At 39.5% G+C, this 16,226-nt stretch overlaps 1 protein-coding gene across 1 annotated transcript in view; it reads right to left on the bottom strand.

The window, feature by feature from the left end:
- The window catches only part of DCHS2 (dachsous cadherin-related 2), a gene marked incomplete at its 3' end in the record, with an annotated part of 97,605 nt that overhangs the window by 28,890 nt on the left and 52,489 nt on the right, over positions 1 to 16,226 (bottom strand). The window contains exons 4-8 of the mRNA XM_083861966.1: positions 10,961 to 11,197; positions 8,606 to 9,625; positions 7,135 to 7,310; positions 6,539 to 6,638; positions 1,018 to 1,175 (exon numbers count right to left, since the gene is read on the bottom strand). Coding sequence (XP_083718092.1) covers positions 1,018 to 1,175; positions 6,539 to 6,638; positions 7,135 to 7,310; positions 8,606 to 9,625; positions 10,961 to 11,197 — 1,691 coding nt within the window. The remainder of the gene's footprint in view (positions 1 to 1,017; positions 1,176 to 6,538; positions 6,639 to 7,134; positions 7,311 to 8,605; positions 9,626 to 10,960; positions 11,198 to 16,226) is intronic.

The raw sequence follows: 16,226 nt of genomic DNA, 5'->3' as shown, positions 1-16,226 counted from the left end.
TCATTCTCCTCTGCCACTGGACAATGGACAGAAAACAAAATGAAGGTTCATGAGCTGAGACAAGGATCAGGAAAGATCACTCAGCAAACACCATCCTAGCCAAAACAGACCAGAATTAGAGATATTAACTGAACCTATTGCTAACAAAATCAGGGCAGGATAAAGAGAAGTAAAGTAAGACATTAAAAACACACCTTCCCCTCACCCCTCCCTCCTTCCTAGCTCTACCTCCTCCTCCAGGGATGCAGGGAGACAGGGAATGGGGGTTATGGTCAGTTCATCACCTGTAGCTTCTCCAGTTGCTCAAGGAGAGGAGTCCTTAACTCTCTTTAACTGTGGGAAGAGCATTTGCCTTGCCTGGACTGAAGCACGTTACCACAAGCTATCCAAAATTAGCCATCTTTAGGGTAATTTGAAAATTGCAGCCTCAATTACATTTAGTCTCTGACAGAAGAATGCACAGGTGGCGTGGACAAAGCAGCCTCACTGTGGCTCAGTGAAGAGCAGGTGGCTGACTATGGAATAAGCACACACTGCATTTCACATTCCTATGAAGAGCAGCTCTGTATAAACCAGCACAAACAAATGAGATATCCTTACACAAGGTTATAGAGACAGAATTTAGAAAAAAGAGGAACTTAGTGGAGGAAACAAAAAAGTCAACTCTCTTCCCCACTTTCAGTCCCACATGATATTTGTTTTTCTTTTTGCCTACATGGATATTTTTCTCCTATTTTCCAGTGTTTCCAATGATGTCCTACTAAAGCACAAGCATAATCTACTTCCAAGATGATCAAGAATCCTGTTGTACATTCTTAACAAATCAAAATGACTCTGCCCTCTCATGTCCTCCCTCAACAAAAAAACAGCTAAGGAAAATTACCATAAGACAAGGTGCTTACAATTTTGAACCTCTTCCCAAGTTTATTTCCCAATCTTCTTCCAAAATTGGATATTTTCTTCAAAGAAACTAAGCATTTATCATAATTGTACTCTCTGTACAATGCAAATAACAACCTGGATGTAAACAGCAGCATGTCCTTGAAGTGAAGGTATCCCCTGGTCCTTGGCTGTGACTGTCATTCTGTAGTCAGATCTCTCAGCATATGACAGAGGCCGGGTTGTTCTTAACTCTCCAGTGACAGCATCAATCTGGAAGTATTCTATATTCTCTTCTGTGGGGTAAAAATGGATATGTGTTACTGCAAATAGGTAACAGCTTGCCTCCAGAGTACTTGAACATTGTAATGATCAGTGAAAAAGAGTAGGAGGGAAGGAACCTGCTGCACACATTTGGATCTCTCTGGTTTGTTTGGTTCATCTCCTCTTCTTTCATTGAGTACACAGTTATTATAAACCACATAATGTGGACTTAGAAAAATATGGAGAGAATCTCCATAGAGTACTAAAGCACAGCTGCCCAGTTTTGTACCAACTTTACTCACACCAATTGTGTGCACATTGGGGGCAACAGACAGCCCAGGACCAGTCCTCCCATTTCTAACCTTGGCAGACAGGGCCAGAAAAGGAATTAAGTCTTAGTCTCCAAACTGGCACTAAGGGTAAAGTATCTCCTGTGACTCACAGACTATGGGACCAGCAAAGAGCACTGTTGACCCCTATGATGTACTGTGACTGCAGCGATACTATTTGCCCTGCCTGTGCTCTGTGCCAGCAGCCAGCTGGGAGGAGCTACAATCTTACAGTAAGCTGTTGGAGAGCAACATGTAAATATTGGCAATTATGCTTATATCTTTCATCAAGGACTGATGGCACTCTAATAAAGAAGCTTTTAATTGACCCACAGACACATCATTTGAGAGCTGCAAAGAATAATTTTACCACAGATTAATAAATAGGTCTCCATGACTTAAAATTATTGAATAATTTGAGAAAGATCTTTAAGATCATCAAGTGGAACCTTTAACCCAACACTGCCAAGTTCATCAAACCATGTCTACATGTCTTTTAAATACCTCCAGGGACGGTGACACCGCCATCTCTTTGGGCAGCCTGTTCCAATGCTTGAAAAACCACTAAGTAAAGAAATCTTTCCTAATATCCAATCTAAACCTCCTCTGGGAAAAGAGATGGACACACAGCTCCCCCATTTTCAAGAAATGGAATACAAATTACTTTCAAACTTTAGTAGACTGGGAAAGTATCTATTACTTTGTATACGTCACCAGAAAATGAGAATATCGCAATTGTTCTAAGTACTTCTCTCTTAGAATACTATGTGATCAGCTTTTCACTATGTGAATTTTTAACAAGGTGGGCTAGTGGGTTAAATAAAGTCATACAGCATAACAGCTGCTATTATAGTAAACAACTGTGGTAAAAATAAATTTAGTGCAGATGTAGCACACAAAACACGCTTAAAGAATGCTATTTCCATAGGCACCTAAGTGAGCATGAAGCTGTTTTCGTTCTCCAAATCTGCACATTCAAATTAGTTAATTTCATATACAGATGTTCACTTTTGTATCCAACTATATCACCTGCAACTGTAAAATATTTGCACCTGTAACATTTGAAGAAAAAAAAAAGCACTCAGCAAACTAGTTAGAAAACTGGGTTTTCACAACCAACAAATAAGAGTTTTTTTCAACACTGTTCTGCTATTTTTCTGTGTGAATATAGCTTTCTAATTCTCCATCAGTCCTTTCTTGGTTGAGTCTTGCTGTCTGGAACGTTAATAAGGAAACAATATATAGAAACAATTATATTGAATGAGACAGTCATGCTTTTTGCATTTTTCATGGTTGTTTCAAAATATTAATGCTGCTATATTACTGTTTTAATAAATAGCTTTTGGTTTGCTTTCCTGGTGTAGGTCCCAACTATGTGTCTGCAGTCCCAGATCTACTATTTTGTTCCATATAATGTTTCATGACACAAAATCCCAGCTAAGCAAACGCCACAGGAGGTATGAGAAACAGAACACAATGTGAATTGTATGCATATATTTTCAGTATTTTGCTAAAACCTTCACTTACACTAAAATATAAATATTGCATGAAATAGTTTTGTGCCTATTTTGATGGCAATGAAAGTAACAAAAAAATCTGAAAAGATTGGAAAAAGATACATTGAAGAAAAACCCCTTGGGACTTCCAACTTGTAAGTGTTTCACATCTTAATTTTTTATCTGATACCACATTATAAAGACAGTCAAAACTGAAATGCTCCATGTTTGTTTTTTCTCGTATTTCTATCAATTTATTTTTAAAATGTATTCCAAGTGTAGCCATTTGATTTAAAGTCAGAAAAAACTTTTACACTGAGAAAAAAGTTTAACACCCATATAGCATGTCAGTCATTGCTCTAAAAGCTTATGCTCCCTGCATTTCCAGAAACATTATCTTAGCTCTCATCTCCATAAGTCACTTGAATTAGGCAACTGCTGCTTGTATCATACACCCTAAATATGTTTTTTGTGTCTGGGGAGAAAAGGAAAAAGTATAGGAGAAATGGATAAGAAATAAAGAAACTGGAAAGAGCAAACGAAGCATGGAATAGAAAAAAAAAACTCAATAACTAGTCTCTCATGGCCCCAGTCTCTCCTTGAACTCGCAAAAGTAACCTGCCATAAATACATACGTTTTTACAATTAAATTTTTCACCTCTGCCTTGTCTAACCTGTTGGCCAGACTTTCATTTACATGAGGTTCTCCAAAACTCAGACACTCTCTCAGCTCTGTGCTCTTTAGGATGATCACAGACATTAGAAACTGTAGTTTAGAACCAAAAAAAAAAAAAAAAATCAAAAAAGGTGGCCTGAGAAACACCAAGCCATGTGCTACTGTGAACTTTGGCTGGCTGAACATTCAGGCCTTACAGAAACTGGCATTTAGGCAAAATGGCCCAGAAAGCAGACACAAACTAACACTAGAGATTTCTCAGAGATTTCTCAGATAAGCACACAGTGATAGTTAGCTATGTTTTTTTTCCTAATTTCCTGAACAACTGTTTCTTTGCCTAGGTGTTAAAATACTTAGTGCCCTGACCACGTCCTCCTCCTTTGAGATGATGGAAAAATTGTTTCCCTTAACACAAAAGAGGAAGGCAATGCCATGGCTCCCAAAGAACCTGAACATGATGAGGACTTATGCAGAAATGCAGCCCTCTGCAAGTCTAGGAATGCTTCCTGCACACTGCTTGCTGCTCATTCTGGAGAATAAAGACTAATTCACAGACACATGGACAGCACTTGCCAATTTGTGCATGTTAGCAGAGTAACTAGGCTTCTCTTGGCTCTTGTGTGGTCAAAGGCTAATGTTGCATTCATATAATTGCTCCAAATATAACTGTAAAAACCTCTGTCAATACTAGTCTTAACACACAAAGCAGTAGTTCCAGATGCCCTATAAATACACACTAATTTCTGTTAAAAATGCTATACTATATCCTACTGACAGTCATAAAGAAGACCAGGCAAGTCACTTTCCAACTGCCAGCATCACTAAGGAATATGTAGCGCACACAGCTGGGATTAACCTCTCTCTGAATTAGTGATAACACAGATGTGGACATAGGGTAATGTGACCACGTATTTCCATACACATACATTTTTAAAGGATGATATGCTTTGATTTTCTAGGAAGAAGGGGCATTTTGAACTTTCAGGTTACTTCCCTGTAACCTATAATTCATCTGGTGTGTAAACCTCATTGTTCTCTTACAGATTTTTCCTCATGCATTTTGTTGGCATTTGTCATTAACATTCCTGCACAGCTTAATATATTGCTTCTATCTTGACATTTCCTTTAAGATCTCAAGAACATTAAAAATTACCCAGCAACATTTACAAGCTCAGCAGCTGATACTTGCCACTCTTCATCTTGTGGCAGTCCCATGACTGAAAAATAGAGCACTGGTCTGCATGGAGTTCTCCAATTAACCTGCTGTCTCTCTGTTTAACAAATATGGCTATAAATCAGATCATATTTCTTCTTCATATTTAAGTCCTGAACAATGTCCCAGAACTAGAAAATACTATTTTAAATATAACACAGGCAAAAACTTCACCATGAAACAGAAGACCAGATGTTAAAGGTTGTGAGCCAACTAACAACAACAAAAATTAGTATCAGAGAAGCTCAGCTGTTTCTGGATTTGTTTATCAGGAAAATATCTAGTTCCAAGGCTGGGAGGCATTTTTTAGTGGTTTTTTGCATTTGAAAGAGGGGGAGATGGGGGTGTGTTTGCTGCTGTTTTTATCCTTTTGCTCTTTTCAGAGACAGCTTTTGCAAGACTAGTCACATTTTGTGTTGCTAGTAATTTTTATAATTTGAACTCTTTCTTACTTCCCCTCTGGGGCTCTAAAGTGAAGTCAGTAAGAAAATCCAATGTGCTGTTTGAAGGAAGGAGATATAGTTAGATACATGAACAGGAAGAGACCCCTGAAAAACACTTCTGGTATTGCCTGGCCATCACTTTTCAAATGAAGGGTTGCAGACTACTTTTCACAAGGGGGACCTTTTTTGTGCAAAATATTCTTACTCACAATGCAAAAGTCTAGGACACTGTCCAATTCCCTCTGGAACAGGCATTTATATCCAAATTAAGGGAATAATGTTTTTTTGCTCTGGAAAAAGAAAGCTCTACATGCAAATTACTACATTTGACAAATTACAAATCCAGAGCTTAAAAAATATTGATTACGTCAAACTGGTAGAATAGAACAGAAATCAAACAAAAAAGCTCTTGCTGTTCCTGGTAGCTCTTACTGTTTTGAAGCAATAGTAAAGAAAAGGAGGAGGAACAGACCTGTTTTCCTTCCTGGTTACAGATGGAGTTCTCACTTTCATGAGAGTGTAGCAACTGGTATGTAGCAAAACCAGACATCACATCTATGTCTCCTGCTAGTATTAATGCCCCAGTCCCACTTATATTCTAATTTACGACTGCTCTGTTATTAATTTCACCACAAACAAAACTGGATCCTACAGCTTACCCCAGAAGTGAACTATTACATGTAGGAATCGTGGGGAAAACTAAAGAGAAGTGTTTTTATTTGGCCATACTATGTCAGGTTAACTCACTGCTAAACAAAGATTAGAATCTGAACTAAAAACTACAAACCTCATTGTTTGCCCAGATTATCTGTTGATCCCTTTGATCCCTGTCTCAGACGGTCACAAACTTATTTTAGCAAGAAAATTTTCAACTGGCCATGGGAAAAGGGAGAACATATTTCCTTTAAAATGTTATGTAACTGACTGAAATACTAAAATGTACAGTAAATGATCATGGTCCTAATCTTTTCTGGGTGCTGTTTCAACACTCTCTGGCCAGCCACAGAAGCAACTAAACCCTGTGAAAGACAGGGCAGAGAGAGAAGGGAGGAAAGGCAGCTGCTTGCATTTCCTTAGATACTTCGTAAGACACATGATGGTGCTGATTCCTGTTTACATAGGCAGTTTGATTCTACCAGACACAAAATAAACATAGAGCCTTGTATGACACACGGCTTTTCTAAAATGCTAGTTATTTTAATGTATCTTTTTGTATTAAAAACCCTTAAAATTCTTACCTGATTCTAATGAATATAATACAACACTGTTGTTTCCTGAATCCAAGTCTTTTGCAAAGATGGTGGTAACAAGTGTCCCCGACGGCTGCCCTTCCAAAACCTGTCACCAAGCAGTTTACAAATGATTTGCAATTATACATTGATAAAGCCAGTCTTAAGACAAAACACGAGAGTTTAGCTGCTGTTCTATTTTCCATTCAAATAATATTTATAGCGAGTGCAACGAGAATTTCAGGAGTTGGTTAAACATCAGAGCGGTAACTCAAACATCTTTACAATGGCAAACTCAGAGGTCGGAAATCCAAAGGGACCCCACCGCATGCGTGAACAGGAAAACGCTCCCATTATCCTTTAGACGTGGCAGCGCACAGAGCGCAGTTCCCGGGGCGGCCGCGGGGCGGCGCTGCGCCCATACGCTGCCCAGCCCACCTGTCGGCGCAGCGCCCCCTGTGGGAAGCGCGGCGCATGGCCATTGCAGTCGCGCACAGCGGCCGTGGCACAAAGCTCCCGTTATCCTTTAGATGTGACAATGCACAGCGTGCAGTTCCCGGCGCGGCCGCGGCGCGGCGCTGCGCGCTGCACTTTGCCCAGCCCACCTGTCGGCGCAGCGCCCCCTGCGGGAAGCGCGGGGCGTGGTCGTTGCGGTCGCGCAGGGAGATGCGCACGGCGGCGGTGGCGCTGCGCCGGGGCCGCCCCGCGTCCGTCACCAGCACCCGCAGCTCGTGGTGCGCCCGCTCCTCGCGGTCCAGCGCCGCCCAGTTTATGATCTCACCTGATGGGGAAACGGGGGAGAAATGGAGAAAGGCGTTTAGTGTGTGCCAGCATTCACAGGTGCAGTTGTGCATTTAATTTAATGTGAAATAGCAATAAATGCCCTCTGATACAGCTGATCGCTGACATGAAAACCTCAGCATCCTGTACATTCTGTGAATCACAGTTTGGCCCTATGACATCTTTTTCTGCACCCTGCGTGCCCCAGAGCAAAGATACAAACCAGTATGAACCAAAGTGGTGACCTTCCAAAGAAATCCATCTGGCCTTCAGCACAGATAACACATCAGCACAGGGGTTTAACTGCTGACAAGGGGCCTTTATTAATTATGGGCATTAATCACAAACCCTTATGTCTCCCACACATTCTGGTAAACCCAGCAAATAAATCTGACCAACCTTCTCCCTGTCTGTTTAGCCATACCCAATATAGCTGGGAATTTGTGGCTGACCAAAGCTCATCACACAGATAACCACATGGGGTTTTTTAAATCTTCTTGATTAACTCCTATTATTCTGTTTGCCTTTAAACTTCTGTAAGTGTACTCAAAAGGAACCTGATTTTGAGATTCCTACTGAGAAATTCTGGGAAAACCTATTCACTCCTCATGAGGACTGGACATCTGGAAATAGGAATTTTAAACAGTAGATCTTTGCTCCCTACGTATCATTTTCCTAAAGTGGATTACTTATAGTGCCTGCATCCCTTCCTTTAGGCTCTCCATACTCTGGTCTCTGGTATTACACTGTGTACACATAACCCCTATTACTTGAGGCATTTGGGATTCACTGCAGAATACACTTTATGCTGTGCAAAATTTCTCTCAGCCAATTTGACTTCTGTGATGCCACGTACAATGTGAACTCAGTTTGGATGTCAGTTGCAGAAGCATTCACAAGTATTTTAAATCACTTTGTCTAAGTTCCTAAGTACCTTTATAGTTACTTACAGCTGATCTGTTCTTTTCAACTCTACTTGATCACAGGCAAAAAAACCTCTCATATGAGCTATTGAGGCTTTAATTTAAAACTTCTCCTTTTAATTTGTTTCAGCCAAACATTGAAACTTCTGACCTGAACAAAGTCATGAAAAAAATAAAATCCTAAGGGCTAGTCCATTCTTCATGAAAAAGCATTGGGTTTATTTCATTCCCCAAGCTCTGAGTTAAAATATTCATATATTAACCCAAAAGATTCACAACAATTCCTGAAAGCTTTAAACTTTACTTCCATATCCCTAGGGAAGGCTGCTTTCCAAAAGCAATATTAGGCAGATTACAAATCATAAAATGCTACCTGTGTTGGAATTTATCTTGAAATACTTTCCATCAGACAAGAGGAAATAGGAAAGCTGTCCATTTCTTCCAGAGTCTTTGTCAACAGCTGTAATGGTGCCAACCACACCACTGGGAATCGGATTTTCCTCGATTTCAAAGAAGAAGCTCTCACGCATAAACATGGGAGAATGATCATTTTCATCCAGGACATTAACTATTATAGATGTACTTGCATTTTGCCTAAGGTTTTCATTCTCAGATGTGCTGACCAAGGCTCTAAAACTCAGGATCTGTATGCATTCATAGTTCAAATGTTTCTGAAGATAAATCCAGCCAGTATCAGAGCTGATTCCAAATGCAACAGAATCAGTGCTAGGCTCTAAGGAGTATGTCAGATTGGAGGTAATTCTATTTGGATCAAGTGAGTAGGCTTGAACTTGAAGGATTTGGGCACCTGGAGAGGTGGCTTCACTGATTTCTACTTGATACACCAAGCTTTGGAAAACCAAAGTAGGGCCCATCTTCTGCTCTTCAATAACCACTGTCAACATCAGCAGAGAAGTCAGAGGAGGAGTTCCACAGTCTTCAGCTGCTATGTGTAGAGTATATTCCTGCTGCTTTTCTGCAAACACTGTCCTGGTAAGGTTTACCACTCCAAGACTTGGATCAATGCTAAATGCATCTGACTGCTTGCTTGCAATGCTGTATTTGATTACCCCATTTAGGCCACTGTCTTTGTCTTCTGCATGAGCAATGTAGACAGCAGTGCCAGGAGGCTGGGTATGTGAGATGGTTACCTTATCAGATTTAGTAGGAAATACTGGAGGGTTGTCATTAATGTCTGTCACAGATATATTGACTTGAGTGCTGCTGTAGACAGGGGAGTTACCCAGCTGTGACTGAACAGTGAGCACCACAACAGACTGAGCTTCGTGGTCAAGAGGTTTCTTGGTGCGGATAATGCCAAACTGGGGGTCGATAGAGAATTTTCCATGTGGATCACCAGAGCAAATTCTGTAAGAAACCACTTCTAACGAATCTAGAAATGGAAACAACAACAAAAAATGTAAAAAAAAAAAAAAAAAAGGAAAAAGAAAAAAAAAAGGAAGTGATAACAAACATTGGCAAGAACATCTGGGGAGAATGCATGCTGTTAAATTCAATGGAATAAATGTAAGCTACACAGATGTTTGACATTCTTGGGCTTTTTATGCTTCCTTCTTCCCATCCCTGGAGCCCTTCAGTAAAATATGAATGTATACAGTTTGTCCACTTCTGCACTGCTTGATTTTCATCACACTTGTATTATAAAACTCTATAGAGAAAATCACATAATAGCCTCTTGTTTTTCCCTGATCTAAAAACCAGAAAAAACACTCCTATAAATTAGTCTTGTGGGAGCAATTTCACTACACACAGGCATTCACTACAGCAAGGAATGAAACAGGTGGCAGTCCCCTGAAGAGATATGTATTTAAATAAGCTCACTATTCATAGATGACCATTGTTGTAACATTGACACGTCAGATGCTACCTAAAGCACAAGGTGTCTAAAGATTCAGGATTACTACCAAGGCCACTCCACGGGTGCTATCGCCACCCTGGGGACAGTCCCTCCCAAAAGAAGGAAATGGGAGGACCTAACTAATCAAGCTTGTATGAAACCTTGTCATCTACCACTTTATATTTACAGATCCATCATCAGGCTGTTATATGGACTCTGAGACCCCACTGCTCTGCAGAGGAACCAAATAATGTACTCAGGACAGGGCTTTTTATGACCAAGGACTGTCAGGACATTCCCTTTACAAATGATAACAAAACCAGATTGATTAAATATATTTTCAAAAGATCCCACAAACATTCATCTGGATTTCTCCACTTAATTTGAGACAATGTGGGGTTTTGTTTGGTTGATTGGTTTTGGTTTGGTTTTTTGAGGGGTGGCCAGGAACACTTCTTGCAGATCCCCTGAAACTTCTGAATACTCTCTGATTTTAAGTATTGCTCTGAGATTTGCCTTGCATGGCTAATGCTTTAACATGAGCCAGACTGTCACACTTACTTAAGCTTTCACAACATACTTCCTATTTCCCCATTTACAATTATAGAAATCCATCAGGAAGAAAATGGAGACCATTGCCAATCTCTATGGACCACCAAGGAGAGTACCATGAATCTCCAGCTGTTCTAAAGAGTATCCTGATAAACCAGATTATACCAGTGGCTGAAAATACCAACTGTATATTCTATTTAATGCTTGACAGATTGAATGAATAACATGGAGGTTTATGGGAAAAAAGTCATCGACAGCTATTTCCAGTTAATGGTCACAAAAAAAATACAACAATCTCTGACTGCAAATGTGACTTACTAGGAGGGTCTCTGGCCTTTACGGTGCCAATCACACTGTCTTCAGGTGCATCTTCTGGAACAGAAAAGCTATACCGGGATCTCTCAAATATGGCAGGGACCAAAACAGTCTGAAGGATGTTTACTGTGACAGCTGCATTGCTGGCAGAGGGAAGGCCACCCCCATCCTGTGCAGAAACAGTCAGTAAAAGTGCAGAACGTGCCAGGTGGCCAAGAGCTGAGGTCAGGTAAATAATTCCTGAAAGTACACAGATATAAAATAGCACTTAAGAGAGATGCAAGATAAAATTCAGCAGGCTGTCAAAATAGTTTCTACATGTATCACTATTCAAAGAGAAGGCCAGACCATGCGGACAAAAATGAACACTCTTGATTCAATTTTTGAGAGCCAAGTTCTTTTCAAACTATATGGTCTTCACCATTCACAGAACCATTGAAACACAGCAAGTTCTGTTTCAAAACACAATGTCCACAATTCTGATTTTAGAAACAGTTTCAGATAAATCTTTAACAATACTAAATTTTACTACTACTGCTAGTCTACAGCAATTTGGAAATGCCATTGGAGTGGAATAAAAAGACTGTTAAAAAAGAATAATTTATCTTTGCAAATGGTAAAGTGAATGTTATTTTAAACAGGCTGCAGAGACACTCTGCTTAAGTAACTCCTGAAATAAAACAGCCACACAAATGGAGTCAAAATCCCCAAAAATAAGTCTTCAGAGCAGGGGGCTCTGTGGAAAGTATCTGGGAAGCAATCACCTGCTGTCTGATCACAAGTTTCTATCAAAATACCCTTCCATAGTGTATTCTAAATTCCATTGAATTTGCAAGCTGCTAACAATTACGTTTTATATAAAATGCATGAAGTAATTTTTTGAAAAGAAAATAAAATGTTCAGTCACAAAATATAGCACATTAGATGTACATTTCTCAAGATAATCTCCTTGTGAAGTTTTTCAACATGAAAATGAAGATGAAAGGTGACCAAATGCAAGAATTTTTTTCTTAGCAATGAGTTACCTAAATATACACTAAATGCTAAAATCACAGTGTGCTAAGTAGTAAAAGTGCAGTAAACTCCAGTGATTCAACTAATAGGGACAACATTTACATACCTACAGATATTTTTCAGAAATGACCTAGGTTTTTGTAGAAGCTGATGAAGACACAGCTCTGGTGAAGACTTGGGCTGTTCAGTATAACCAGAACATTAAACTTTGGGCTACCTCTATAATTTCCTGACTACCAAGACAAGTTTAGTAGTGATGTCTGCTATTCAAGTTGGACATTTAGTGGTTAGACAAGGTAAAACTAGAGGTAGCTCAAGTGTCTTAAGAAAATCAATGCATGATTCAATGAGACTATATCTTCTTGGAATTTAGGGTGAAGCTGCAACACTAATTTTCTACAATCCATTTTTAAGCAGAATAATGGAAAATACATAAAACCCTTATAAATATTCAAATGTGCATGCAGTATACTTTCCAAATATACTGCCAGGACATAATAAACTGTGTCTTGACATGCTTAAAATGCAGCAAAAGTGTCTTCAGGATCAAGGAAAAACGCTTTTTGCTAACAAAAAAGGGATACTTATTTCACTGGTGACAAACCACACTAAAAGCTCAACAGTGAAACAGATGGATTTAGGGTTCAGTACTGATCCAGCTCCTTTGCTAACAAGTGATGCAATTCTAAGAAACAACCTTATTTTGGCTTTTTAATTTTTTTTTTTTCTTTTGATGTTTAAGTTTTATGATTACTTAAGCAGCTCAACAAAGTAGTCCTTCAAGGACATAAACTTTTGGCATTTCCTGAGGTAACCTGAGCAATTGTAGCTTGAAGAAAAAAGGGGTTTAACTATTTTTCCCTAGAGAATAAACATATACACATGGATTTTTAACATGATTTCTGTCAAATTAATTTAAATCAATCAAATGAACTGTACGTTACTAATTTGACCAACTAGATATTTTTCTATGGACAAGGATATAAATATATCCTTCTCATTTTAGATACTTCAAGAGGTATATGGGGAACTGGAGAACTTCTACAGAAGAGCATCAAGCTGAAAAACTTTACTCTTGGAGCAGTAACTAAAGACTTCAGAACATCCTTTAGCAAAGGGTGGAGCAAACAGTGTTCCACTCCAGGAGTTCTGAAGACCTGATGGAACAGAAATATTTCAGAACTAAAGCTCCTTCTCTGCTGACCTAGACACATTGCAGCACACTCCATGCCAGTTAAGTTACAGAAAGCAAAATTATTAAAAGCTTTTGTTTTCTTTCTTCATTCTTTTGCTGTGTCATAGGGAAAAAGGGGAATAGGCAAGTACATCTTGCCAACTCAGCTCTCTTTTGCAGGACGAGGGACACCATAAGAACAATGGCAGAATCCAAGTAAAAATTATGTGTTTTCCATACGGTACCCCCCAACCTCAAAAAACTGCAGCATGTAGAAATTTAATAACCCATTTTGACTTATAACTGTACATTCTGTTTCTTTCAGCATTTATAGGCCTGGGCATTAGCTTTGCATCTGGTGATACATAATCTATAGAGACATTTGAGATAGCTCTGCCATATGTTGGTGAACATGCCTCATTAGGCTCTATTATGGCACCACATGATGGGAAAGAAGCCGTACAAGAAAGCAGCATCTGGGATTTCACTTTCTGTATCATTAGGTAAAACAGCAGACTGTGACAAAAACGTACAGTCAGGACCACCTGGGCCAAAAGCAGCTGCCAGCACACCTCAGAGCAGGCTGGCTGGGTGCAGTACATCTGCTGCAGCAGGGTGCAGGAGGTGCCTGAGTACTGCAAAGGCAGAAACACAGCGGAAATTGCAAGGAGCAGGAACTGCCAAAGTCACAGGTTCAGTGTGTGAAAATTAACAGAGGCATATCTCACTAAGTAACAGGCTGAAGACAATCCATGATTTTTCTTTCTTCCTCATTCTGTAATTAAGATTGGGGCTTAATAATGTTATTACCACAATCATTTGCAGCCTTTAATTTAATTCAGAGAACCTGAGAGACAATTAGATTGCTGTGGTACAGAATATATTCTTCCATTATGAAAAACAGTTTCTATAAACATTGACAATGAAAACAGAATAATTAAACAGCTCCTCTACGTGGAATGTTTTGCCAAACTCTCAGCAGGAGACCACAAAGACACAAGTGTGGGTGCACTTTAAGAAAAGTGCCACCTTACTTACAGCTTGACTCACCATATAAATGAATAGTTTTATCTGCTGCCTTTAAAAACATTTAATTCCCATTTTTCAAATTAATATTTATATCACTGCAGTGCTTTGAAGATTTTACCTCTGATTAATTCCTTATTCTGCATGTGAGAGAGCTGGAATCAATTCTGCTTCACAGGTGAACAATCCTATAATTACACACCAGATGAAGCATTAACATCTAGCCTCAGTCACACCTTGGCAATCTCATTTTCTTGACTAGATCTGCATAGGCATAACTGATTGCAGATCCTAACCCTCGTAAATCAAAAGCATCATATACAGACTGCTTACTGCCTGGATATGATCTGGATACAGATTTCAGGCAGAACCTGCAATGCTGGATGCATGTTAGCAACTGTCCCTGCAGGCTGGAGTCTGGGAACAGTTCTGCTCCAAGGCAGGTCAGCACAGCCATGCTGGAATTTACAGACCTTTTGCTGCAGAACAATCTGTGCTTAAGGGCTAGCAGAAATCATTACAATGATTTGGAGGACTGAATGTTTGGGGAGAGCTAGTACTATTGAAGGCAAAATCATGACTGCCTCCTCTTTAATCTGCTTCATACTTCTTCACTCACTGTACATAGTAAGACGTGAATTTCCAAGAAGTCTTGCTCTTCACTTTGTGCCTATTCACCCAGAAAGTACACATGAATGAAAGACTCCATCACCCACCATCCTCTAGCAATGGCAAAATTTCTCGTGGGATTTTGCTGTTATTTTTGTGGAGGTGCACCCTATACCACAAGTGGGTTAACTGCTGTTTTTCAAGAGTTAAAGGCAGGAGACAGGAATCCACATGTAATGATTCTTTTAAAATACATTTTTTATTATATTCATGATCCTTTGTTCAGTCCTAATGTTACAACAGCATACAGCACCAAAGCAGGTTCACTTACCAAAAGAACTTTGTGTATGGGAAAAAAAAATTAAAAATCACACTAGTTAACCCATCTGGATTTCCATACGCATCTCCATCTGAGCATTTTGAAAATCTGCTTTTGCACAGGGTTCTCCCATAAGCAAAAAAAAAAAAAAAAAAAAAAAAAATCTACATTTGGTAAACCCAAATGCTTTCCACTAGTCAAGTGCTGCAAAGATAAAAATCAGGATGCACTAACTTCAGTAACAAAGTCTGGATTGCACAGGTATGCATACTCAAACGGTTTCTAATATTATATCATTGTTCATGAAATAACATGAAATAACATGAGCAATTTTAGAACATGGCAAGAAGAATAAAATCAACAGTTACCAGTGGTGTTACCTTAAGCCCTTGAAACCAAACACCCTAACAAACTTTAAATGAGGGCACTATTTCTTCAGCAAATGACCTAGGATGGGCCACCTGGCATCACCTGACACAGCTCAGACAAGAAGCAGATGGCCAAAAGGTCCATATGGTTCCTCACCCCAGATCACCTTCAAAGCTGGCCACTGGACCTGCTGTTCACTACTATGCAGGTCAGAGCTGACCCACTGATCTGCCCAGAGCACCCACCCCCAGCTTGGCAGCTTCCCAGTGCAGGAATAATGCACATTATTATATATAATAAGCATAGCTTTGCTTCTTATGTGTCAGAAGAAACTTCAAGATGAACACAGACAGGGTGATCCCCCAGAAGACAGATGCAGTTAGAAGGTGTGCATTTTGCATTAACATTAAAATTAGCATTGCTTTAAGGAAGAATGGTAGTGTTTCTGCTTGACATTTCTATTTAAGTTTATCCAACTTACTGTCTCTGCTGTCATCTTGGCACTGCATACAGGTTCCAGCTTTAGCATTCTATTTGTACTTAAAATGCACCTTTTTTAATGAAGCTCCATTCCTGATGGTAACCATAGCAACACTCTGCCAAATACACTGGATAGATGGTTTAATAACTGCCAGGGGAAGGAAGGGATTAATAAGGAATTATATTGTTATTTACAGTCTACCTGCTATAATACACACAGCTCCAGCTCATGTGAAAAGCCTTTAAAAAGCTTACTTTTGATGGCACAAACACTGGTT

The sequence above is a fragment of the Zosterops lateralis genome (assembly GCF_965231275.1).
Source record: "Zosterops lateralis genome assembly, chromosome: 5".
Classification (NCBI taxonomy): domain Eukaryota; kingdom Metazoa; phylum Chordata; class Aves; order Passeriformes; family Zosteropidae; genus Zosterops; species Zosterops lateralis.
The sequence above is the reverse complement of the archived record's forward strand: the minus strand, read 5'-3'. Positions and strand labels throughout refer to the sequence as shown.